The sequence below is a fragment of the Anomaloglossus baeobatrachus genome, chromosome 12 (genome assembly GCF_048569485.1).
Source record: "Anomaloglossus baeobatrachus isolate aAnoBae1 chromosome 12, aAnoBae1.hap1, whole genome shotgun sequence".
Lineage (NCBI taxonomy): Eukaryota > Metazoa > Chordata > Amphibia > Anura > Aromobatidae > Anomaloglossus > Anomaloglossus baeobatrachus.
The window spans coordinates 48,542,490-48,568,798 of record NC_134364.1 but is presented as its reverse complement, the minus strand read 5'-3'; the positions used below and the strand labels follow the sequence as shown (position 1 = coordinate 48,568,798).

General features: G+C 46.9%; 1 protein-coding gene across 2 annotated transcripts; it reads left to right on the top strand.

Moving 5' to 3' along the window:
- The first annotated feature begins 6,207 nt into the window (after positions 1–6,207).
- On the top strand, positions 6,208–26,086 carry NAA30 (N-alpha-acetyltransferase 30, NatC catalytic subunit). 2 transcript variants are annotated; one of them, XM_075329462.1, is made up of 5 exons: positions 6,208–6,289; positions 6,369–6,861; positions 16,580–16,703; positions 20,784–20,839; positions 25,135–26,086. In XM_075329462.1, the coding sequence occupies exons 2-5, from the start codon at positions 6,370–6,372 to the stop codon at positions 25,270–25,272; spliced, it is 810 nt and encodes a 269-aa protein (XP_075185577.1). In that variant the 5' UTR covers positions 6,208–6,289; position 6,369; the 3' UTR covers positions 25,273–26,086. The 2 variants fall into 2 exon arrangements, with proteins under 2 accessions (XP_075185577.1, XP_075185579.1); XM_075329464.1 differs by lacking the exon at positions 6,208–6,289 and having other exon boundaries at positions 6,296–6,861.
- The last annotated feature ends 223 nt before the right edge of the window (positions 26,087–26,309 follow it).

The window sequence follows — 26,309 nt, the reverse complement described above, 5'->3', positions numbered from 1 at the left end:
GAAGTGGCCTAGACCCCTGACCACGAAGCAGGTTAGGGCCTTCCTGGGTATCGTGGGGTACTACAGGAGGTTTGTAAAAGATTTTGCGGGACTATCAGCCCCCTTGACGGACCTTCTCAAAGGCAAGAAGTCCGTCATGGTGCACTGGACTCCGCAGGCCGAGGACTCCTTCCGGGCCCTGAAGGGGGTCCTGTGCGGACAGCCCGTTCTTGTAAACCCTGATTTCCGGAAAGAGTTCATAGTACAGACTGACGCCTCGGAGGTCGGCCTGGGGGCAGTGCTGTCTCAGGTGGTTCAGGGGGTGGAACACCCCGTCACCTTCTTAAGTAGGAAGCTCACCCCTCCCGAGCGGAATTATAGCGTAGTGGAGAAGGAGTGCCTGGCGATCAAGTGGGCCTTGGAGTCCCTACGCTATTACCTGCTGGGACGTCAGTTTCGCTTGGTGACTGATCACTCTCCACTGGTCTGGATGAGGTCCGCCAAGGAACGGAATGCCCGGGTTACCCGGTGGTTCCTTTCTCTGCAGAACTTCCGGTTTACGGTTGAACACCGGGCCGGTAGGTTGCAGGGCAACGCCGATGCCTTGTCCCGCGGCCCGTGTTTGATGGCAGGAGTTCAACCCCGCACGCTTGAACTGAGGGGGGGGGTATGTGAGACTGTGACCGGGGTTATCTATGACGGCCGGTATGTCTCGCCCCGGTTGTGCTCACTCTATGATAATCCACTATAGGGTTAATGCTGTTTTCCCTACAGGCTGAAGGGAGGGATAAATAGATTCAGGAACAAGGGCAGGTGTGCCGGGTGTGAGGGAGTGATCACATCTCCCTGAGTTCTCTGCCGGAAAGGCACATATGTACTATTATGGACTTTTTCTTTGGAATAAACCGCGTGCTGTGAACCTTGGTGCCTGGATCCCGTGTCTTCTGCAGCGCAGCCGACGACGCTACCTCACAACAATGAAATCCCTTTGCTGTGTTGTCAGCTGTTTACAGACCATGGCTTCTGGTGTAAATGTAAGTAAGAAAATGTCAGGATATCCAACTGGAACAGCTAAACATGATATGGGGTTAATCAGAATTGATGTAAATGATAGCAGCCGTGTACTGATTACTATGTAACATGAGTTTAACACTAGAAGTCCCAGGAATTTTGAGCTCCATAGGATTCCAATGGTAGAAATGTCAAATGACCCCTCTCAGGGACTTCTAGTGTTAAATGTTATAGACAAATTCTGTATACAACCACAACCCCAATTATGAGAGGGTGTTCACACTTATGCAGCCACATTAATTTAGTTTCGCTATTTTAATTTCCTCCTCAAAATAATTTCAGTCTCTTTCTGAATGGATTTACACAGATTATTTATGACATTAAAGTGTCATACGGAGTTTTGCACAAACTTCACCGACTGTTATGGCGACACTGGGCTCTGTCCAGATTTCAGATTCTGACACTACGCTTCTCTGGTGTCTGAAGGGGGAATCCGTTCAGGACTGGTCAGGAATCTGGGCCAGGAAGGAGGCTCAGGCCTCTCCACCATCAGGAGTATCAAGTAAAGGGTCCCCTAGCTTGAGGGACAGTTTAGGAGCCCTGGTTCCCCGCTATCCCAAAGTGATCGTGGCATAAAGGTGGACAAGGTTCTGAAATGATTCGTTTTGGTACGAGATTGTTTACATGACAAAAATCTGGCATTTTAACAGGGGTGTATAGACTTTTTACATCCACTGTACATCTTTCCCATACTGATAGTAAATCCCATCTCCACAGGATATACCATAAATGTCTGATCCTACCACCGGGACCTACAATTTTGAGAATGGGCTCTCATTACATACCTGTCAGTGGAGAGGAGGCATCACATGCTTGGCTAAATATATTCATTACACTAGGAACGTCAAAACATGTCAAAAAGAGAAGCCGCCATGTTCCAATGGAGGTCTCCTGATGGACAGGTCCACCATGTAAGGAAGAAGGCTAGATCAAAACATCTACATGTGAGACATGATACGTCCACCTACGTCTGTATATGGATTTTTTCCAACTATTTGTTTCTGGTTTAGAAGGGCACCCTCCCCTCCCCCATTGATGGTCACGCCAACTCTACGGGGTGGTACAAAGGCCAGGTCCAGATCAAAGCAGATGGAAACTTTTATTTTTGCCCAAATAACCCCTTTATAGAACTTTTACACTGGTCAGTGGTCGGCTGAATGAAGATGTCTAAGACTCCTTGATCCAGATCATTGCTCCATGTGAACCCAACCATGTCTGTATGGAGCACTGTCATGGGGAACAAAAAAAGGACGTTCCCCAACCTGTCCCCACAAAGCTGGAAGCTACAGTCTCCCAAAATGCCTTGTGCTGAAGCATTAAAGTGAACCTGTTGGAGGCAATATGCACAGTACCACGAGCAGTTCTGGGTGTATATTGCTAATCCCTGCCTATCTGTCCCTGTATACACTAGTATTGATAAAGGGATCTATAGAAAAAGTATTTCTAAAGATCCTTTATGATATGCTAATGAGGCCAGGGACTAGTCACAAGTGCGTTACTTACTGCGCTCATTCCGCCCGCTTAACAATTTCATTACCCAGAGTCATCAGCTGTGACGCGCGTCCCTGTGTCCGTTGCCACCGCATCAGATGCCAAGGTTAGGGTCAGTGTGCATGATCATAAGTCCCCGGTACTTCCAATCATACGCACTAGACCTCTCTGAAGCCGGGAAGCATACACCCGGCTTCATAGTGCGCATGACCATAAGTGCTGGGACTTTGAATCATGCGCACTGATCCTAACCTTGGCATCTGAGGCGGTGACAACGGACACAGGGCCGCGCGTCACCGCTGATAACAATGGACATTGAATAGCATGTTAGTATGCCTATAATGGTGTGCTAACATGTTAAGAGAGTGGAATGAGCACAGGAAGTAACACCCTTGTGACTAGTCCCTGCGCTCATTAGCATATCATAAAGGATCTTTAGAAATCCTTTTTCCAAAGATCTCTTTATCTATGCTACTAGATACAGGGATGGTTAGGCAGGCATTAGAGGTACGCAGCCAGAACTGCTCGTGGTTCTGGGTGTACATTGCACCTGACAGGTTCCTTTTAAGATTTCCATTCACTGGAACAAAGAAGGTGAGGTCGACCAAGGGTCGTTACAAAGGGGCACAATGCAGTCAAGGGGTAACGTTCTCCAAACCCAGGCTCCTCCATTAGACGCCAGGTAGACATGTGTGATCGCGCTTCTCTGTGGCCATCTAAGGGACGAGTCTGGTTTTGGCAAATGCAAAGTGTCCGACCACAAAGAAGATGGAGCCTCAGTGAAGGAAGATGGATGCTGGATACTAAAGGTGACGTAAAAAGCCGAGCAGGTCAGGGGCCAGAGGTTAGACCTCTGTGGCAATGGGACTAAATGGAAAAACCTGGATTCAGTGATAAGGCCTGCGTCCAGATACTTTACTCCATACACAGTACAGACCAAAAGTTTGGACACACCTTCTCATTCAATGAGTTTTCTTTATTTTCATGACTCTGAAAATTGTAGATTCACATTGAAGGCATCAAAACTATGAATTAACGCATGTGGAATGAAATACTTAACAAAAAAGTGTGAAACAACTGAAAATATGTCTTATATTCTAAGTTCTTCAAAGTAGCCACCTTTTGCTTTGATTACTGCTTTGCACACTCTTGGCATTCTCTGGATGAGCTTCAAGAGGTTGTCACCGGAAATGGTTTTTCAACAGTCTTGAAGGAGTTCCCAGAGATGCTTAGCACTTGTTGGCCCTTTTGCCTTCACTCTGTGGTCCAGCTCACCCCAAACCATCTCGATTGGGTTCAGGTCTGGTGACTGTGGAGGCCAGGTCATCTGGCGTAGCACCCCATCACTCTCCTTCTTAGTCAAATAGCCCTTACACAGCCTGGAGGTGTGTTTGGGGTCATTGTCCTGTTGAAAAAGAAATGATGGTCCAACTAAACGCAAACCGGATGGAATAGCACGCCGCTGCAAGATGCTGTGGTAGCCATGCTGGTTCAGTATGCCTTCAATTTTGAATAAATCCCAACAGTGTCACCAGCAAAGCACCCCCACACCATCACACCTCCTCCTCCATGCTTCACGGTGGGAACCAGCCATGTATAGTCCATCCGTTCACCTTTTCTGCGTCGCACAAAGACAAGGTGATTGGATCAAAGATCTCAAATTTGTACTCATCAGACCAAAGCACAGATTTCCACTGGTGTAAAGTCCATTCCTTGTGTTTTTTAGTCCAAACAAGTCTCTTCTGTTTGTTGCCTGTCCTTAGCAGTGGTTTCCTAGCAGCTATTTTACCATGAAGGCCTGCTGCACAAAGTCTCCTCTTAACAGTTGTTCTAGAGATGTGTCTGCTGCTAGAACTCTGTGTGGCATTGACCTGGTCTCTAATCTGAGCTGCTGTTAACCTGTGATTTCTGAGGCTGGTGACTCGGATAAACTTATCCTCCGCAGCAGAGGTGACTCTTGGTCTTCCTTTCCTGGGGCAGTCCTCATGTGAGCCAGTTTCTTTGTAGCGTTTGATGGTTTTTGCACTGCACTTGGGGACATTGTCAAAGTTTTCCCAATTTTTCGGACTGACCTTCATTCCTTAAAGTAATGATGGCCACTCGTTTTTCTTTACTTTGCTGCTTTTTTCTTGCCATAATACAAATTCTAACAGTCTATTCAGTAGGACTATCAGCTGTGTATCCACCAGACTTCTGTACAACACAACTGATGGTCCCAACCCCATTTATAAGGCAAGAAATCCCACTTATTAAACCTGACCGGACACACCTGTGAAGTGAGAACCATTTCCGGTGACTACTTCTTGAAGCTCATCAAGAGAATGCCAAGAGTGTGCAAAGCAGTAATCAAAGCAAAAGGTGGCTACTGTGAAGAACCTAGAATATAAGACATATTTTCAGTTGTTTCACTTTTTTGTTAAGTATTTCATTCCACATGTTTTAATTCATAGTTTTGATGTCTTCAGTGTGAATCTATAATTTTCAGTGTCATTAAAATAAAGAAAACTCTGTGAATGAGAAGGTGTGTCCAAACATTTGGTCTGTACTGTATGTCATATTAATGCGCTTTATTTATGGTTACCACTGAGTATAATCAGATTTTATTCTGCTCCTTGTCATTCCATAGACCGTCCAGTGGGGGCAGCAGAGAGTGAAGTGTGATGTCATCTGCATGGAATGCCGGGAAATGTAGTTCTAGTGAAGCAGCTGTCAGAGAAAGAGAGAAAAGCAGCCAATCAGTGCGCTGCTGTGCATGTGTCCCCGCCAGCACATGGTGGTTTACTGTGCAGATCCCTCGCCTCATTGCTCGCTGGGACTTGTAGTGCAGCTGCCATCAGACGGTGATCATCTGCTGTAGGACATTACAGGCACTACAAGTCTCAGCCAGCACATGGTGCAGGGTCATCTGACCCTTATCTCCCCTCTTCTGATAACCCATAGGGGTCTCAGCGGCCGGACCCCCCCCCCGCGATCAGACATTATCTCTTATTATACGGGGTTTCCCGTACACTGCAGGGGTCGGCCTCCACATTGTGACATTACATAACCCTGCACCCGGGGGGAGGGGGTCTCAAGGTCGTCAGGTCATCAGCAGCACCATCCGCGACCCCCGGAGCTCAGACAGCTGCTGTTAACCCTTTAGACGCCACGGTCAGCTGCAGGCGCGGAATCTAAGCGGTTAGGTAACAATCTGATGAGTATTTCAAGCAGGAAATGCTGATTTTTAGGGGGAGAGGTGTTTTTTTGCAGCCCTGTGATTGGTCAGTGCTTGGTTTGGGGCACATTCCACCATTAAGGCAGCTCCTGGTATAGACAGACCCGTAGAAATGGACTTATTGGGGGATTCCGCAGCGGATCCGCACCCCCGGAGTGTGAACGCCGCCTTGTACAGAAGGAGATCCTCGGTCTGGAGAGCAGCGGCATCGTACGACAGGCAGCCGCTTATCTCCGCTCTCTCAATGGCGGATGGACCCCACACTCCTGTAGAAGTCCCTGGAGCTGTGCGATATAACCTAGAATTGAAGCAGCCCAACCCAATTATGGGAAAATCGCCCGATCCAGTCCAATTAGATCGGCCGATATTCAGCCCCCGCCTTTGAGCGCACAGCTCGGCCTCACGGGCACTGACGCTCCGTCCCGATCACTTCCCCCCTCCACCCGGAGCTGCACTGCCGGAAGTGTCGTAAAAGCCAGGCGGAAACGCTGCGTCCTGACTGCCGGCGGCGGCGGCTTCCCTTTACGGCCGCGGGTGAGCGGAGCTCCGGGTGGGTGACGGGTCGGGCGGGTGTGCCGGGCCGGGGTGTAACGCCGCCGCTTTCTCTCCGCAGGATGGCTGACGCTCCGTCTGGGCCTAGCGTGCTCTCCCACTACCCCGGGGCCGGCCTCGCCCTGCCGCCCGGAGACGAGCAGGAGGACGGGGAGGAAGAAGAGGAGGAGGAGGAAGCTCGGTACGAACCGTGCCGCGGACACCACCATCACCACCGCCGCCGCCATCACCAGCAGCTCAACGGCCTGATCAGCCCCGACCTGCGGCACATCAAGGCCCTGAAGAGCAAGCTGCCCCCGCCGCTCAGCGATGGCCGGACCGCCGCCCCCAACGGACTGGAGCGGCTGCAGGAGGCGGAGGACGAGGCGCTGCCCTCCCGCATGGCGGCCGCCTGCTCCCTGCGCCCCGGGGACGGCGGCATCCGATACGTGCGCTACGAGTCCGAGCTGCAAATGCCGGAGATCATGAGACTGATCACCAAGGACCTGTCCGAGCCCTACTCCATATACACCTACCGATACTTCATCCACAACTGGCCGCAGCTCTGCTTCCTGGTGAGTGCCCGACCCCATCGTACGACCGACTCCTCAGTGCAGTGTGCTGCAGAGCGGCATTCACCGTGCTGCACTCTCCCAGCATCTGATCATACAATCTACACCGGCTAACTGCAGAACTGCATTCACTGTGCTGCAGAGCGGCATTCACCGTGCTGCACTCTCCCAGCATCTGATCATACAATCTACACCGGCTAACTGCAGAACTGCATTCACCGTGCTGCAGAGCTGCATTCACCGTGCTGCACTCTCCCAGCATGTGATCATACAATCTACACCAGCTAACTATAGAACTGCATTCAATGTGCTGCAGAGCAGCATTCACCGTGCTGCATCCTCCCAGCATCTGATCATACAATCTACACCGGCTAACTGCAGAACTGCATTCACTGTGCTGCAGAGCAGCATTCACCGTGCTGCATCCTCCCAGCATCTGATCATACAATCTACACCAGCTAACTATAGAACTGCATTCACTGTGCTGCAGAGCAGCATTCACCGTGCTGCATCCTCCCAGCATCTGATCATACAATCTACACCAGCTAACTGCAGAACTGCATTCACCGTGCTGCAGAGCGGCATTCACCGTGCTGCACTCTCCCAGCATCTGACCATACAATCTACACCAGCTAACTGCAGAACTGCATTCACCGTGCTGCAGAGCAGCATTCACCGTGCTGCATCCTCCCAGCATCTGATCATACAATCTACACCAGCTAACTGCAGAACTGCATTTACCGTGCTGCAGAGCTGCATTCACCGTGCTGCACTCTCCTAGCATCTGATCATACAATCTACACCAGCTAACTATAGAACTGCATTCAATGTGCTGCAGAGCGGCATTCACCGTACTGCACTCTCCTAGCATCTGATCATACAATCTACACCAGCTAACTATAGAACTGCATTCAATGTGCTGCAGAGCAGCATTCACCGTGCTGCATCCTCCCAGCATCTGATCATACAATCTACACCAGCTAACTGCAGAACTGCATTCACCGTGCTGCAGAGCAGCATTCACCGTGCTGCATCCTCCCAGCATCTGATCATACAATCTACACCAGCTAACTATAGAACTGCATTCAATGTGCTGCAGAGCAGCATTCACCGTACTGCACTCTCCTAGCATCTGATCATACAATCTACACCAGCTAACTATAGAACTGCATTCAATGTGCTGCAGAGCGGCATTCACCGTACTGCACTCTCCTAGCATCTGATCATACAATCTACACCAGCTAACTATAGAACTGCATTCAATGTGCTGCAGAGCGGCATTCACCGTGCTGCACTCTCCCAGCATCTGATCATACAATCTACACCGGCTAACTGCAGCACTGCATGCAATGTGCTGCAGAGCGGCATTCACCGTGCTGCACTCTCCCAGCATCTGACCATACAATCTACACCTGCTAACTGCAGCACTGCATGCAATGTGCTGCAGAGCGGCATTCACCGTGCTGCACTCTCCCAGCATCTGACCATACAATCTACACCAGCTAACTGCAGAACTGCATTCACCGTGCTGCAGAGCAGCATTCACCGTGCTGCATCCTCCCAGCATCTGATCATACAATCTACACCAGCTAACTGCAGAACTGCATTTACCGTGCTGCAGAGCTGCATTCACCGTGCTGCACTCTCCTAGCATCTGATCATACAATCTACACCAGCTAACTATAGAACTGCATTCAATGTGCTGCAGAGCGGCATTCACCGTACTGCACTCTCCTAGCATCTGATCATACAATCTACACCAGCTAACTATAGAACTGCATTCAATGTGCTGCAGAGCAGCATTCACCGTGCTGCATCCTCCCAGCATCTGATCATACAATCTACACCAGCTAACTGCAGAACTGCATTTACCGTGCTGCAGAGCTGCATTCACCGTGCTGCACTCTCCTAGCATCTGATCATACAATCTACACCAGCTAACTATAGAACTGCATTCAATGTGCTGCAGAGCGGCATTCACCGTACTGCACTCTCCTAGCATCTGATCATACAATCTACACCAGCTAACTATAGAACTGCATTCAATGTGCTGCAGAGCGGCATTCACCGTGCTGCACTCTCCCAGCATCTGATCATACAATCTACACCGGCTAACTGCAGCACTGCATGCAATGTGCTGCAGAGCGGCATTCACCGTGCTGCACTCTCCCAGCATCTGACCATACAATCTACACCTGCTAACTGCAGCACTGCATGCAATGTGCTGCAGAGCGGCATTCACCGTGCTGCACTCTCCCAGCATCTGACCATACAATCTACACCTGCTAACTGCAGCACTGCATTCACTGTGCTGCATCCTCCCAGCATCTGATCATACAATCTACACCAGCTAACTATAGAACTGCATTCACTGTGCTGCAGAGCGGCATTCACCGTGCTGCACTCTCCCAGCATCTGACCATACAATCTACACCAGCTAACTGCAGAACTGCATTCACTGTGCTGCATCCTCCCAGCATCTGATCATACAATCTACACCAGCTAACTGCAGAACTGCATTCACCGTGCTGGAGAGCGGCATTCACCGTGCTGCATCCTCCCAGCATCTGATCATACAATCTACACCTGCTAACTGCAGCACTGCATTCACTGTGCTGCATCCTCCCAGCATCTGATCATACAATCTACACCAGCTAACTATAGAACTGCATTCACTGTGCTGCAGAGCGGCATTCACCGTGCTGCACTCTCCCAGCATCTGACCATACAATCTACACCAGCTAACTGCAGAACTGCATTCACTGTGCTGCATCCTCCCAGCATCTGATCATACAATCTACACCAGCTAACTGCAGAACTGCATTCACCGTGCTGGAGAGCAGCATTCACCGTGCTGCATCCTCCCAGCATCTGATCATACAATCTACACCTGCTAACTGCGGCACTGCATTCAATGTGCTGCAGAGCGGCATTCACCGTGCTGCACTCTCCCAGCATCTGATCATACAATCTACACCAGCTAACGATAGAGCTGCACTCACTGTGCTGCAGAGCTGCATTCACCGTGCTACACACTCCCAGCATCTGATCAAACAATCTACACCAGCTAACTATAGAACTGCATTCACCGTGCTGCACTCTCCCAGCATCTGATCATACAAACTACACCACGTAACTGCAGAGCGGCATTCACCGTACTGCAGTCTGCCAAAATCTGATCTACACCACCTAACTGCAGAGCTGCATTCACTGTGCTGCACTCTCCCAGCATCTGATCATACAATCTACACCACCTAACTGCAGAGCTGCATTCACCGTGCTGCATCCTCCCAGCATCTGATCATACAATCTACACCTGCTAACTGCGGCACTGCATTCAATGTGCTGCAGAGTGGCATTCACTGTGCTGCACTCTCCTAGCATCTGATTGTAGGCACTACACCAAACTGCTATACGCTGTCTGCTGCAGAGCTGCATTCATTGTGCTGCAGAGCTGCACTCTCTCAGCATCTGATCATACAATGTACACCGCCTTGCTGCATAGAGCCTGTCTGATGCAGAGCGACTCTCCTTGCATCTGATCATACAATCCACACCACTTAACTTCAGAGCTGAATTCACAATGCTGCAGTTTCCCAGTATCTCATCATATCATCCACACCACCTAACTGCAGAGCGGCATTCACTGTGCTGCACTCTCCCAGCATCTGATCATACAATCTACACACCTCACACCGCACACGGACGGGGTCCAGCACCAACATACAACATATTAAAACTTCACTTTATTAACCATTTTAGAAGGTCCATGATAGCGAAATAGTATCTAAAATAATCCATGAATAAATGCAAGGTAAACTGACATGTTTCAGAAGGGCTCGTCCTTACTCATAGGCACCTACAAATAAGGAGGCACGTCCGAAACACGTTAGTAACCCTGCATTTATTCATGTATTATTTTAGATACTATTTCACGATCAGACCTTCTACAATGGTTAATAAAGTGAAGTTTAATATGTTGCTGCTGGACCCTGTCCCTGTGCCACTTACTTTACCATTTGTGGACCCCGGCCATGAAGAACCACGCACCTACCGTGAGAATTCAGGACTCCTTCAGTGATGCATTCATTTGGACAAGGTGGTGAGGGGATGCAAAAATTCTTATTTTCTTTACGGAGTACAGTCTGTCCGCCTCAGAGCTGCATTCACTGTGCTGCAGAGCTGCATTCACTGTGCTGCAGAGCTGCATTCACTGTGCTGCAGAGCTGCATTCACTGTGCTGCAGAGCTGCATTCACTGTGCTGCAGAGCTGCATTCACTGTGCTGCAGAGCTGCATTCACTGTGCTGCAGAGCTGCATTCACTGTGCTGCAGAGCTGCATTCACTGTGCTGCAGAGCTGCATTCACTGTGCTGCAGAGCTGCATTCACTGTGCTGCAGAGCTGCATTCACTGTGCTGCAGAGCTGCATTCACTGTGCTGCAGAGCTGCATTCACTGTGCTGCAGAGCTGCATTCACTGTGCTGCAGAGCTGCATTCACTGTGCTGCAGAGCTGCATTCACTGTGCTGCAGAGCATACAATCTACATGCCTCACTGAGTACAGCTGTCCATTGCAGAGCTGCATTCACTGTGCTGCAGAGCTACTCCCTCCCAGCATCCAATCGTACAATTTTCATGTCTCACTGAGTACAGCCTGTCCGCTGCAGAGCTGCACTCACAATTCTGCCGGCCTGAGAATGGTAATTGCTGACTCCAATATCTTAGACTGGCTTGCAAAGTCTCCTTAAGGAGAATAGTGTTCCCTCGTGGTTCCAATATCTTAGTAATTTGTTTCCAACTACAACAAGCAGAATTGTGAATACAGCTCTGGGCTATGATACTAGGTTTCCCTAAGTTACTGGGATGCTAGTGGCAACTGTAGCACAAATGGGACCCCCTAAATTCAAGGGGAGGTACTTGACCGTGATCCTCGCAGGGACTCCTCTGAGGGTTAATGACTTTACTTTGTAACCACTTCTAGCACTTGGGTGACAGATGAGTGTCATGTATTTTCAGAGCTGAACTCTTCCAGCAGTCAGTACTGACTCAGAATCTGGTAAATGTTGGGAATTATATTCTTAACATCAGAAACTACAATCATCAGGTTTGTTCTTGTTGATTGTTTCCAGTGAAAATGAGTAGAAGTATGATTTCAGCTCTGGGCCATAAAACTAACTTATACTCTGAATTGGGGGGCGCTTAGCTGGCGGCTGATGGAGCACATATGGGACTCCCCAAAGGTGGAGGGGAGACGCTCGATCCTGACCCTCGCAGGGGCTCCTGCTTAGCAGTTTTGGTGACAGAAGGGGGGCTCCTACCACTCGTGTAAATCCCTCCGCAAACCCCCCCCCCCCTCCCCTCGTGCGGAGCACCTGATAATGCAGTGTGCTGCCTGTGCACATGGCTGCTCTTAGGACTTTGCTATTTAAAGGATACACAAGGTTGTTTTTTTGTTTAGTGGGTTGAGTCATGTCAGAAGTTATGATCGATGGGGGCTGTGTCCTGAGACCACCACTGATCATTAGAAGTGAGGAGCCCCCTTTGTTTCAGTTCAGCGCTGATTGTTTAGAGTTTCCCTATGATTCCATATTCTGCAAGAGCCAATCAGAAATGAAAGGGCGCTGCGCTTCTGCCCCATTACTTAATTATTGGTGTCCACCACCGTCCAAAACCTAGAAATGTCGGAAGTTTATGAACATGACTGATACCTGTTGGGCTATGTTCACACTTCCGTTTTTTTTTTTGTTTCCGTCGTTTTTTAGATTTAACTGACGCAACAGATGTGTTATTTCACAGGATTCCGTTAGCAGGAATCCTGTGAAAAAACTGATCCGTCGCGTCCGTTACATCCGCTGTGCGTCTGTTTTTTGACGGGTCAGTCGTGATCCGTTTGTGTTTGGGACAGCCCAATGGGCATGCTCAGTAGAGCATGACGGAATCCAGCGCTGGATTCCATCGTGTGACGGGTTACAGCGGAATCCAGCACCATGGACCTCCATTATAGCTTGTGACGGATGGCGGCGGACACCTGCGCAGTCCGTTTTTTTTTTTTTTTTTTGCTGCTCCAAAAAACAATACATGCAGCGTTGCTCCCGCCTGACGGTCCGTCACTAATCTACTGATCCGTCATGTGGCAGATGCAACGCAGGGCCATCAGTCACAATCCATCGCTAATCGCAGAAAGTAATAGAGATGGGTTTTCAGCACCGCGCCAATGACCAAAGACGGCTTGAATATAAGATTAATGTTGCTTTATTTTCATGCACAGGTCAACGCGTTTCAGGAGTCTCAGCTCCCTTCATCAGGACTAACAGGCAAAAGAACATCAAATTGAGATTTGTCCTGATGAAGGGAGCTGAGACTCCTGAAACGCGTTGACCTGTGCATGAAAATTAAGCAATCCGTTTTGGTCATTAGCGCGGTGCTAAAAACCCATCTCTATTACTTTCTGCTATCAGCCAATTTGGGGACTGCAGCCTTGACCTGGTGTGTACATGCTTATATAGGAGTTGTGACTGGCACAACCTCTATAGGTGAGTTTAATCTTATTATTTAACCCCTTCCCTATTGGGGTAAGACCCTATTGCACTTTCTGTTTCCACAGTTATGTAAAATCCATCGCTAATAGAAGTCTATGGGAAAAACGGATTCCTGCAAAATATTTAGCAGGATACCGTAATTCCTCAAGGCGACGGAAGCAAAACAACGGAAGTGTGAACATAGCCTTAGGCCGGGTCAGACGGGCGTATGTGATGATCCGGGTCTCCGTGGTCTGCACAGGTCTGGGGGTCCACTGTCAGCCGGGGCATTGTGGTGTATATGTGGGTTATTAAATACGCCTGGACCCGGCCTTATTCGTGGCGGGTCACTCAAGGCCTCCGTTTTGAGCAGGATACACCTTGGCCCCTGACATGTCCCTGGCCATCCCCCTGCTGTACTTCAGCCCATCTGGAGCTTTCCAAAAATTTTCCATCTACAGTTTTGACAAATTTTGCAGATATTTTTTCCCATATAATTTGTGTTTTGCTCTGTTCTTCCGTTATAGCATCTAATAGTACATTTTTGAGGGGCACATGTGACTCTCGTGGGGAGTTCTTCTTGCACAATGTCCACCTCTGTTACATGGAAGTGACGTCTACTTTCTAGAAATCCGTAACTTAAGGCTTCCAGATGCCTCCCTGACACATGAGCCCTGTCGTCAGCTGTGCTACCCCCCTCCACGCTGGAGGGGGGGCTCCGGCATGCACTTAGTCCCCTTTTAGGCTGACGGCTCTGACCTTACCCCCTCCCGTCCTACCTGACCTGCATCATCTGAATGTTATCAGGAGTATATCTCCATTCTGCCAGCAAGCAGAGATCTGATGAATGACAAGCACAACGTATTAGAAAGTTGCAGAACTTCTCATCGGATTTGGGTTACCGGATAAAACCTGTCCCCTCCACTTTAGGGATTGGTGTAGGTCCGGGCATTGGCCCCCACCAGTCAGTAGATGATGGCTCATCCTAAGACTATAGCGTTATTCCATTCTCAGGATCCTCGTCCACAGACCACATCTGTGTCCATGGCTGACGTCTCTCCGACTCCTCTTGTCACGTCACAATGGTGAGGCCATGATAGGCCGGCTAATCGAGAGGAGCCGGAGATGCCGGCAGGTGGGTTTGCAGCCTCGGACCAGGTCCTGGCAATGTACTTGCTCATCTATCTGGTATACGATTTAGTAGGTCGGCAGGTGCGGTACACAGTCGGCACCAAAGCTTGGTTTGAACAGTCAGTTTGTGCTGGCGTTCCTTTTATTAGCAGGAGGTGAATTTAGTCTAATGTTGGCCGAACCCCGCCAATATCGATGGATTCGGCCAACAGGATTTATGGCTGCTTTGACAGATGTCGCGGGAATTGAGGGTCTGATTTGAGATGGCCGATCCTTCATGTTCTTCTTGAGATAAGCCGCCACCAAGGAAACGCCTCTTTCATAGAGAACACAGGAACGCTCGTCATAATTCTGGATACGTTTTTCTCATCGTGGACATCGGACATGTTGAAATCGGCCACATAAACAGTTGATGGCTGATTCGGCCATTGTTTATCTAATATGTAGACGAGTGAATACATTTGTCGGACCCTAGTTTAGCGCATGTGCATAGTCCGTAGCCGCCAGACGAGAGTCCTGTGATCCACAGGCTGGAGTCAATGACGCCTCTTCTGATTTGTAGGCCTAGCTTGGCGCACACATGGCTTTCTTGTCAAAAGAGGCACCAAGAATGCCCCCGGGGGTACACAGGAGTCTTACATGGGGGGGCCACAGACTATGACCACCTTGATACAGAGCCCTCAGCATGGGCGGCTTCGATACTCCTCACTCGGGTGTACGTATGGAGCCAGTTGATGCTGCCCGGTTGCATTGTGCTAGTGGCGAAGCACCAGAGTCACCGAATGAGATCCCCACCACTGTGTGTACTTGTCTCACGCCTCACTGAAGCCGTGGCAAAGAAATATTCTTAGACTGTTGCCATCTGTAGCCTTCAAAGGCAACAAGTATGAGATTTTGCATATCTGCCGTCGAGCGCACATACCCTTACTGTGGCGTACGGCCGGGCCCCTGACCGCTGCACGTGTTTGGGATTTCTTTGGAGTAACGTGATACTTCAATGTCAGATAAGGGCAGAAGATAATGAGATGCCACCACACAGGTGGCTTCATGAGAAGTCAAGGAGCTACTTGGTGGCCTGAATCCATGACGTGATGCCACTCTGGGGGCCAGCGTGCCCAAACTTGCACAGCCCTGGTCTGTTCCTGCTGCATTCCATAGAGATGTACCCGCTGCTCCGTGATGTGCGGGCACGGTGCCCTCCAGCAGGGTGGAGTAAACACGCAGCTATCATTTTTCACTTCTGTGCGTCTCGCCAGACAGATGGAGAGCGGTGCTCAGTGTCACAATGACAGCGCTGCTCATTCTCTCGCTTTGACAATTCACCACGGTTTGCGAGTCTTTAGTAGTGTTTAAAGGGGCGACGCGTCCCTCCAATGTAAGGTGCATTCATGGTGAATCTGAGAGCACATACGTTTTCTGACACCGCACTGTATTTATAAAATCTTCTTCACCTGTCGTAGAAATGTGACATTAGATTGGCGGCGGTCTGGGTGCTGAGACCACCACCGATCAATAAGATAAAGGAAGACGTGTGCTGCCGGGGGCTGATCTCGTATAAGGACACTTCCTATTCAGTCCGTTTTTAGTGTCGGAGAAGAAGCGGCACCCTTGTATATTCATTTTAAAGGGATCTGTAAGCAAATAAAGTGGGCAGTTCAGGTGCTTATTGTATTCTTGTTGCCCCCCCAGATTGGTGTTTTTTGTTTTGTATCCGTGGGAATAGAATAAAGGCAAAAACTGTCCGTTTATATAAAGTGCCATCCTCTGTACCAGAATCCTCGGCCGCCCTTGCATGCCTGTCGGGAATCCCCCGGCCGCGCCTTTCGCCTGCCTGTCGGGAATCCCCCGGCCGCGCCTTTCGCCTGCCTGTCGGGAATCCCCCGGCCGCGCCTTTCGCCTGCCTGTCGGGAATCCCCCGGCCGCGCCTTTCGCCTGCCTGTCGGGAATCCCCCGGCCGCGCCTTTCGCCTGCCTGTCGGGAATCCCCCGGCCGCGCCTTTCGCCTGCCTGTCGGGAGTCCCCATACATTGCCCCATCCCATGTATGTAATTTGCATTGTGCTTTCTCTTCCAGGCCATGGTAGAAGAGGAGTGTGTCGGTGCCATTGTCTGCAAGTTGGATATGCACAAAAAGATGTTCCGAAGAGGTTATATAGCCATGTTAGCCGTGGACTCCAAGTATAGAAGAAAGGGCATCGGTAAGACTGGTGTTCCCACTTTATTTTTTTTCTTAGCGAACAAAAATGCTGTTTTGAATAAAAAATGCATTTTTGTTTTTACCTTTCCCGTTAACGTCTGTTGTAAAGTGTTCAGCGTCTTCCTAGTGTAAAGCGCCTGAAGAAAGGCCGTGCTACTTCTTTTAAACACTTGGTGTCTTCAGAAGCCTGAAATGTTTAAAAGACGCTCAAAAGCCTGAGGTGTTTTCCACTGCAAACTAATAGGACCATTCTTTTGATCTTTTTATTATAGCTTTTTCTTTCAATTGGTTAAAAAAAAAAAATGCCCTCCAAAAAAAAGCAGTGTGAACATATCCTAAGGGTATGTGCCCACGGGACTCTGTACCCGTGGATATTGCCGTGGAAAACCTGCAAATTTATCTGGCTTTTCTATATAAATCCGCAGGTTTTAGCAAGTACAGACACGCCCCATGTTATCCTATAGGACATGGGGAGTGCTGTGTCCATGCTGCGGTATGTGCAGCTGCGGAATATGCTGCGGATGTTCCGCAGCCGCACATAATTGCATGTCAATTATTCCTGCGGAGATACCTGTGGATGTCCCGGCTCTCCACTATGGAGATAGAGGCTGGGACTTCCGCAGGTAAGTCGCATGAATGTCCGCAGGTTTACCGCAGATATTGCAATGTATAGCTGCGGATTCCGAGGATCAGCTGCGGGAAACCTGCGGACGTACCTGCCGATATATCCGCGGGTACATTGTCCCGTGGGCACATAGCCTAAGTGCATCTCTTAAGGCTACGTTTACATTGCGCTTTTACTTGCGTTCAGTGGTCCCGTCTGTGCATCCGTCCGAACCACCCCTCCCCGGCAAATTGTGTTTCGGACGCATGCGCCGACAGGGCCATTGCCTATAATGGAGAAGACTCCGTTAGCGTGTTCTCTGTCTTGCGCCATTTTTGCACATATAGGTTTTCTGCAGGCGGACACCGGACTGTTTTGCAGGGTGGGGGAGGGGCGGTTCGGGCGAATTCCCCCTACGGGACCACTGAACGTAAGTAAATGAGCAATGTGAAAGGGGCCTAAGAGTCAACACACCCGCCGAAGTTTTCCTAGGTGAAGAAGCTTGCGGTCATTTTTCCGAAGCAGCTTTGCTGGTGGTTTTTGCAGCGACAGATTTTTTTTTCCATCCCCCCCCTATAATTCACACTAATAATAATAATAATAAATTAATTTATTCATTTATATAGCGCTATTAATTCCATAGCACTTTACATACATTGGCAACACTGTCCCCATTGGGGCTCACAATCTAAGGTCCCTAACTGTATGTTTTTGGAGTGTGGGAGGAAATCGGAGACCCCGGAGGAAACCCACGCAAACACAGGAAGAACATACAAACTCCTTGCAGATGTTGTCCTTGATGGGATTTGAACCCAGGACCCCAGCGCTGCAAGACTGCAGTGCTAACCACTGAGCCACCATACAGTGCTAACCACTGAGCCACCGTGCCGCCCACACTATAATAGGTTTCCTAACCCTGGAGCGTTTGGAACAATGGACTGAGCACATGCACAGTAATGTTGCTATACGTTGTGGGGTACATGAAGTTCACTTTTTGCCGCACGTTCTCAGTTGGATCCCCGGTGGAATGTGTGCCACGGCCTCTACACTTTCTCTGTCTCCGCTTTATCAGGGGGTTTGCAGATTCGGCCGCCTCCCCGTGCGCTCTGTTCTCTATTAGACGCTGCTGACAGCCCTGACATTTTTCGTGCTCTTATTGGATCACACCCCAAGTTATTTTCATATGCGGATTGTTACCATAAACTGAGAGCCGTGATCTCACTGGGATTCTGGGAAGAGAGAAGAAAAATGTAGGCAGACTTATACATTTGTCTAGTCTTGCAAACTTTTATTTATTTTTGTAATCTACAGCACTTTTACATGTGTTTTACTATTATAGTAGCATGTCTCCCTTCCAGATTGGTGACTTTCCCCAGAATTGAGGAAATCTGTCGACAGGTTTTTGCTATGCAATCTGAGATCAGCATGATATAGGGGCAGAGATCCTGATTTCAGCGATGTCGCTTACTAGACTGTGTTTTGCTGTTTCACTAAAACAGCATTTTATCAGCAGGAGATTATCATATTATATATATATATATATATATATATATATATATAATATTATTTAGATATAGCTATATTATATAGATATAGATATATTATATAGATATAGATATATTATATAGATATAGATATATTATATAGATATGGCACGGAGGCTCAGTGGTTAGCACTGCAGTCTTGCAGCGCTGGGGTCCTGGGTTCGAATCCCACCAAGGACACCATCTGCAAGGAGTTTGTATGTTCTCCCTGTGTTTGCGTGGGTTTCCTCCGGGTACTCCGGTTTCCTCCCACACTCCAAAGACATACAGATAGGGACTCTAGATTGTGAGCCCCAATGGGGACAGTGTTCCTGATGTATGTAAAGCGCTGCGGAATATGTTAGCGCTATATAAAAATATAGATTTATTTTTTTTTATATATATATAATTAGTTATTGATTCCACAGCGCTTTTACATACAATGGCAACACTGTCCCCATTGGGGCTCACAATCTAGGTTCCTATCAGTATGTATCAAATGCAGGACTATATGAATCATGCTTCCTGGTCCTACCCCACCCATACCACTGATTGGCAGCTGTGTACACTGTATATTGAGAAAAGCTGCTAATGGGTGGTGGGGGCGGGGTTATACACGGCTCAGCATTCCAAGCTCTGCTAAATCTGCAGCAGAGAAACTGATTCTATCACAACTGCTGCACCCAGTAAAGTAAGTACCACATTGCTGGAATCAGGGTCTCTGTCCCTACATCAGGCTGCTGTTACATTACATAGCAAAAACCTGATGACAGATTCCTTTATTTTAACTAAACTCTTAGGCTATTTTCACACATCCGGTTTTTGCCATCAGGCACAATCCGGTGAAAAAACATATCCGCTGCATCCGTTTTTTTTCCATCAGTTCCTTCAGTTTTTGGACGGATCCGTTGTGCTACTAAGCATGCGCAGTATAAAAAACGCAATCCGTCGCTGTAATGCGTTTTTTGCCGCATTATGATGGATCTTGCGCCCATAGGCTTTCATTGTACATGACGCCGGATTCGGCACGGTCCGTTTTTTTTGCTGCAGCCAAAAAACGTTGCATGCTGTGTCCTTTCCGGCAGCTGGACACAGAAATTTCGCCGGATACGGCGCACGATGGATGTAACGCAAGGACATCAGGCACAATCCGGCGCTAATACAATTCAATGAGTGAAAAAACGCATCCGGCGACTGATCTGTTTTATCAGTTTTCCACCGGATTGTGCCTGATGGCAAAAACCGGTTGTGTGAAAGTAGCCTTAGTCTTCTTGGTGTTTAAACCCCTGTCCCCATGTGTAGTGGGTTTGTGTTTTGTTTTTTTGGTTTTTTTTTTTCGCCCAGAAAAAAAAAATCATGGCACTTTTCTCACAGTGGAGTCAAAGTGCAGAACTGCGCTTTACTCACCCTCCCCGGGTCCAGCTTTCTTTTTCCGCCACTGCTCCCTGTGTGTGATTGTCTGCAGAGCTGACGTAACATCATCAGATTTGGACATTGATCAGGCTACAAAATATAAAAGAGGCTCCAAAGTTAATTTCCACTTTTACGGTACGTGCCCACGATCGGGGTTATGTGGCTTTCTTGCTCCAGCATATTTTCTCTGCGTTCTCCTGCGCAGGAGACTCAAGTGTCTCCGCAGAAGATATTAACATGCTGCGGATAGGAAGCCTGCACCGTAGGTCAGATTACGCAGCGTTATTACAAGCAGAGGCAGGAGATTTCTATAAATCCCATTCACTGTGCTTGTTACTGTACAATGCAGCAAAAATAACCTCTACTAACGCTGATGGCGGGCCCTTACACTTTGATTCCTGTGGCTCCTTCCTGCTCTTTCAGTGCTGAGCCGGCGGATGGAGTCCACATCGGTGTAAATCTGAGGATAGGCTCGCACTGATGGCATATCCTTGTCAAAGTAGAAATACTGGGAATTGTTCACATTGTATTTCTCTTTTAGGTACAATTTTGGTGAAGAAAGCGATTTACGCCATGGTGGAAGGGGATTGCGATGAGGTAATGACTTCTCAGTGTCATTTCTAATTCCATGTTACAGATGTGCGCACACATTCTCTGCAGCGCTCTGCCATTGGGCCATGCTTACTCCATCCCGCCATATGGTGCTTTGTTCAGGGTTCCAATCACACACAGCACAGCTATATATAGTAGAAGACTTTTCAGCAGTTTCATTGCTCTATATACAACCCCTGGCAAAAATTCTGGCCTCCCCTGGCTCTGAGGATGTTCATTCAGTTGTCTACTTTTGTGTAAATAAAGCAGATCACAGACGGCACCAAACTAAAGTCATTTCAAATGGCAACTTTCTGGCTTTAAGAAACACTGAAAAAATCCTGAAAACATAATGTGCAGCCAGTAACGGTTACTTTTCAAGACCAAACAGGGAGATATCATGGAATCACTCAATTATGAGGAAAAAATTATGGCATCATGAAAAGCAAACAAAAGAACCTTCCTGTAATACATCACTAGTATGTTGTTGCACCACCTCTGGCTTTTATAACAGCGTGCAGTCTCTGAGGCATGGACTTAATGAGTGACACACAGTATCTTCATCAATCTGGCTCCATCTTTCTCGGATTGCTGTTGCCAGATCAGCTTTGCAGGTTGGAGTCTTGTCATGGACCATTTTCTTCAACTTCCACCAAAGATTTTCAATTAGATTGAGATCCTGACTATTTGCAGGCCATGTTATTCACCTTATGTGTCTTCTTTCAAGAAATGTTTTCGGATTTTGCTCTATGGCAGGATGCATTATCATCTTGATAAATGATTTCATCATCCCCAAACAGCCTTTCAATTGATGGGATAAGAAAAGTGTCCAAAATTTCAATGTAAACTTGGGGATTTATTGAAGATGTAAAGACAGTCATCTCCCCAGTGCCTTTACCTGACATGCAGCCCCATACCATCAATGACTGTGGAAATTTACATGTTCTCTTCAGACAGTCATATTTGTATTGTTTAGCTTTTCTGTATGTAAATCCCATTTCCTTTAGGCGGTTTCTTACAGTTTGGTTACATACATTGACTCCAGTTTCCTCCCATTCGTTCCTCATTTGTTTTGTTGTGCATTTCCTGTTTTGGAGGCATATTACTTTGTTTCCTGTCTTGACGCTTTGATATCTTCCATGGTCTACCAGTATGTTTGCCTTTTAACAACCTTCCCATGTTGTTTGTATTTGGTCCAGATTTTAGACACAGCTGACTGAACAACTAACATCTTTTGCAACATTGCGTGATGATTTACCCTCTTTAAGAGTTTGATAATCCTCTCCTTTGTTTCAATTGACATCTCTTGTGTTGGAGCCATGATTCATGTCCGTCCATTTGGTGCAACAGCTCTCCAAGGTGTGATCACACCTTTTATATGCAGACTAACAAGCAGATCTTATCTGATGCAGGTGTTAGTTTTGGCAATGAAAATTTACTCTGTGATTCCATAATTTTTCCCCGTTTGGCTTTGAAAAGTAACCATTACTGGCTGCACATTGTTTTCATTGTTTTTTTTTGTTTTTTTAGTGTTTCTTAAAGCCAGTAAGTTGCCATTTGAAATGACTTTAGTTTTGTTCCTTGTCTATGATCTGATTTTTTTTTAAACAAAAGTAAACAACTGAATGAACATCCTCAGAGCCAGGGGAGGCCAAAATTTTTGCCAGGGGTTGTAGAAGTTTAATTGCAATCCTGTCTGTGGAGAAGAGACTGACAATAAGGCTACTTTCACACATCCGGTTTGAGCAGTGCGGCTCAATCTTCTGTGAAACCTATGCAACGGATGCGGCGAAAACACCACATCCTTTGCATAAGTTTTTACATGCGGCCCGTCCCGTTTTTTCCGATTGCGGCATGCTACTGAGCATGCGCAGTGGAAGAAACCGCATGCGGCGGCCGGATGCGTTTTTTGCCGCATCTGGCGTCCATAGGCATGCATTGAAAAATGCGCCGCAGCGGCCGGATGCGGCGTGATGCGTTTTTTTTGCCGGAGGAAAAAACGTGCCAGGGTACGTTCCATCCGGCCGCAGCATCGGCTAAATCTGCCGCATGCGGCAAAAACCGGACCGAACGCAAGCCCATGCGGCACAGTACGGCACTAATGTAAGTCTATGCAAAAAAAAACCCGCAACTGGCGGCAAAAAAAACCTGTTGCGGTTTTTCTGCAAAGCGCCGGATTGTGCCGCACAGGAAGAATCGGATGTGTGAAAGCAGCCTAAGCGTACGGTTCTACTGGCGTATAGCCATACTGCTGTGTATGACAAAAATGATTATCTCCTATGAATGTCGTCGTTCAAAGGAAGTTCGTCATGACAGACACAGGAGTCCTCAGCTGACCCTTGGCTGTTTTGACAACCCATAGCTGTCTAGCGATAACATCACAGGGTCGCCAATGGGAACAGGAAATGACGCCCCCGCCCGTACCGGCGCGTCTTAACCCTCAACTGGTCAGGTGGGATTTTTGTCACGTAACTGGTGATGTGGGGCTTCCTAGACCCCAGTGTTTAGAAATCTCTAATTTTTACAGAAAATGCAATGATCACGTATGTTTTAATCGTTTTCTTATTGGCGATTGATTACACATGAGTATACCAAATTTTTGACACCCACAAGTATCGATAAATGTAATAAATTGATGATTCATTGGTATATTCTAGGTTCTTCACAGTAGCCACCTTTTGCTTTGATTACTGCTTTGCACACTCTTGGCATTCTCTTGATGAGCTTCAAGAGGTAGTCACAGGAAATGGTTTTCCAACAGTCTTGAAGGAGTTCCCAGAGATGCTTAGCACTTGTTGGCCCTTTTGCCTTCACTGTGCTGTCCAGCTCACCCCAAACCATCTCGATTGGGTTCAGGTCTGGTGACTGTGGAGGCCAGGTCATTTGGTGTAGCACCCCATCACTCTGCTTCTTAGTCAAATAGCCCTTACACAGCCTGGAGGTGTGTTTGGGGTCATTGTCCTGTTGAAAAATAAATGATGGTCCAACTAAACGCAGACCGGATGGAATAGCACGCCGCTGCAAGATGCTGTGGTAGCCATGCTGATTCTGTATGCCTTCAATTTTGAATAAATCCCCAACAGCGTCACCAGCAAAGGACCTCCTCCTCCATGCTACACGGTGGAAAACAGTCATGTAGAGTCCATCCGTTCACTTTTTCTGTGTCGCATAAAGACACGGTGGTTGGATCCAAAGATCTCAAATTTGGACTCCTCAGACCAAAGCACAGATTTCCACTGGTCTAATGTCCATTCCTTGTGTTCTTTAGCCAAAACAAGTCTCTTCTGCTTGTTGTCTGTCCTTAGCAGTGGTTTCCTAGCAGCTATTTTACCATGAAGGCCTGCTACACAAAGTCTCCTCTTAACAGTTGTTCTAGAGATGTGTCTGCTGCTAGAACTCTGTGTGGCATTGACCTGGTCTCTAATGTGAGCTGCTGTTAACCTGCGATTTCTGAGGCTGGTGACTCGGATAATCTTATCCTCCGCAGCAGAGGTGACTCTTGGTCTTCCTTTCCTGGGGTGGTCCTCATGTGAGCCAGTTTCTTTGTAGCGTTTGATGGTTTTTGCACTGCACTTGGGGACACTGTCAAAGTTTTCCCAATTTTTCAGACTGACTGACCTTCATTTCTTAAAGTAATGATGGCCGCTCGTTTTTCTTTACTTAGCTGCTTTTTTTCTTGCCATAATACAAATTCTAACAGTCTATTCAGTAGGACTATCAGCTGTGTATCCACCAGACTTCTGCACAACACAACTGATGGTCCCAACCCCATTTATAAGGCAAGAAATCCCACTTATTAAACCTGACAGGGCACACCTGTGAAGTGAAGACCATTTCCGGTGACTACCTCTTGAAGCTCATCAATAGAATGCCAAGAGTGTGCAAAGCAGTAATCAAAGCAAAAGGTGGCTACTGTGAAGAACCTAGAATATAAGACATATTTTCAGTTGTTGCACACTTTTTTGTTACGTATTTCATTCCACATGTGTTAATTCATAGTTTTGATGCCTTCAATGTGAATCTACAATTTTCAGCGTAATGAAAATAAAGAAAACTCTTTGAAGGAGGTGTGTCCAAACTTTTGGTCTGTACTGTAGTTTTAAACAATAAAGAAAGGAAAGGAAAACTGACCTATAGTGGTAAGGGTAATAACTACTTTATAGATGTTTTGACCTTTTTAGCAAATATCTTAACTATCCGCCCTGTTTTATTACCTTGTGACATTGACAATAGCTTTTATCAATCACGTTTTCTTCTTTCTCTTGTTACTTTTTCTTTTTTTTTTTTTTTTTTTTACAAAGGTTGTCTTGGAAACAGAAATCACAAACAAATCTGCTTTGAAACTTTATGAAAATCTTGGCTTTGTGCGAGATAAACGCCTGTTCAGATACTATTTAAACGGAGTTGATGCGCTGCGCCTCAAACTATGGCTGCGCTAAAGGCGAGACGGAACAAACCCCCCTCCTCCGAGGCGTGTTCAGGACCTCAGTACATGCAGCGCTCTCGTCAGTATCCCATTGCGTGTCGCGCTATTTGTTGCACTAAGGCGCAAGCGCAGACGTCCCGAATTCAACCGGATTCCTTACTTCCTTTCGACATCAAGAGGACTTTCATTTGGTACCAGCAAGACGTGCCAGTTGTTAGCCAAGACGCATTCATTCATTTGCAAAATCTACTGACTGTGTTATATTAAATATATTAAAGAAAAAAAAAAACTAAAAAAGGAAAAAAAAAAAGCAAAAAAATGAACATTTTATCAAAAAACCAATGTGAGAACTGTAATCTTTGGTTCTCTGGTGGGGTGGGGGGGATTACAGCAGCCAATGTAAATGTCAAATTCTATAATTGTGCTAACATCGCTACCAATCTTGCCATAATTTTCCGAGGAAGGCAAAAAATAGAAATTTCGGTGTTTTTGGATTTTTTTTTTATTTTTTTTTCCATTCTTGGTACCTCAACAGTAAATACAAGAAAATAAATGCTTAAATTCCAATGTTCTTAAAGGGTGGGGTGTGATATAAAAGAAATTTCATCTGCCAGTGCCTGTACAATAAAGGATACTCCATTCCCCCCCCCCCTTTCAAAGTTAAAAAAAAAACGCATGTTTCCCCATTTAACCTGTCTTCCCTGAACTTTTTGAAAGGAAATCATATTTGGGTTTTTGTTTTTTTTTTTTTGTTTTTTTTTGTTTTAGTTTTGAAAGTAAATTATTTCAAGCTTTTTATAATTTTGACTTTTTTTTGTCAATTGACTGCCTCTATTTTATTTTTTATATATATTTTTTAAATAAAATATATTTTTTTATTTTAAATATATTTTTTATTTAAAAAAGAAACATTTTTTTTTTAAATAAAATAAATTTAAAATTATATATTTAAAATAAATGTTTTTTAAAATATATATTAAATATATAATTTTAAAATCTTTATTTTATTTAAAAGAAAATGTATACATTTTATTTTCTTTTTCAAATGAA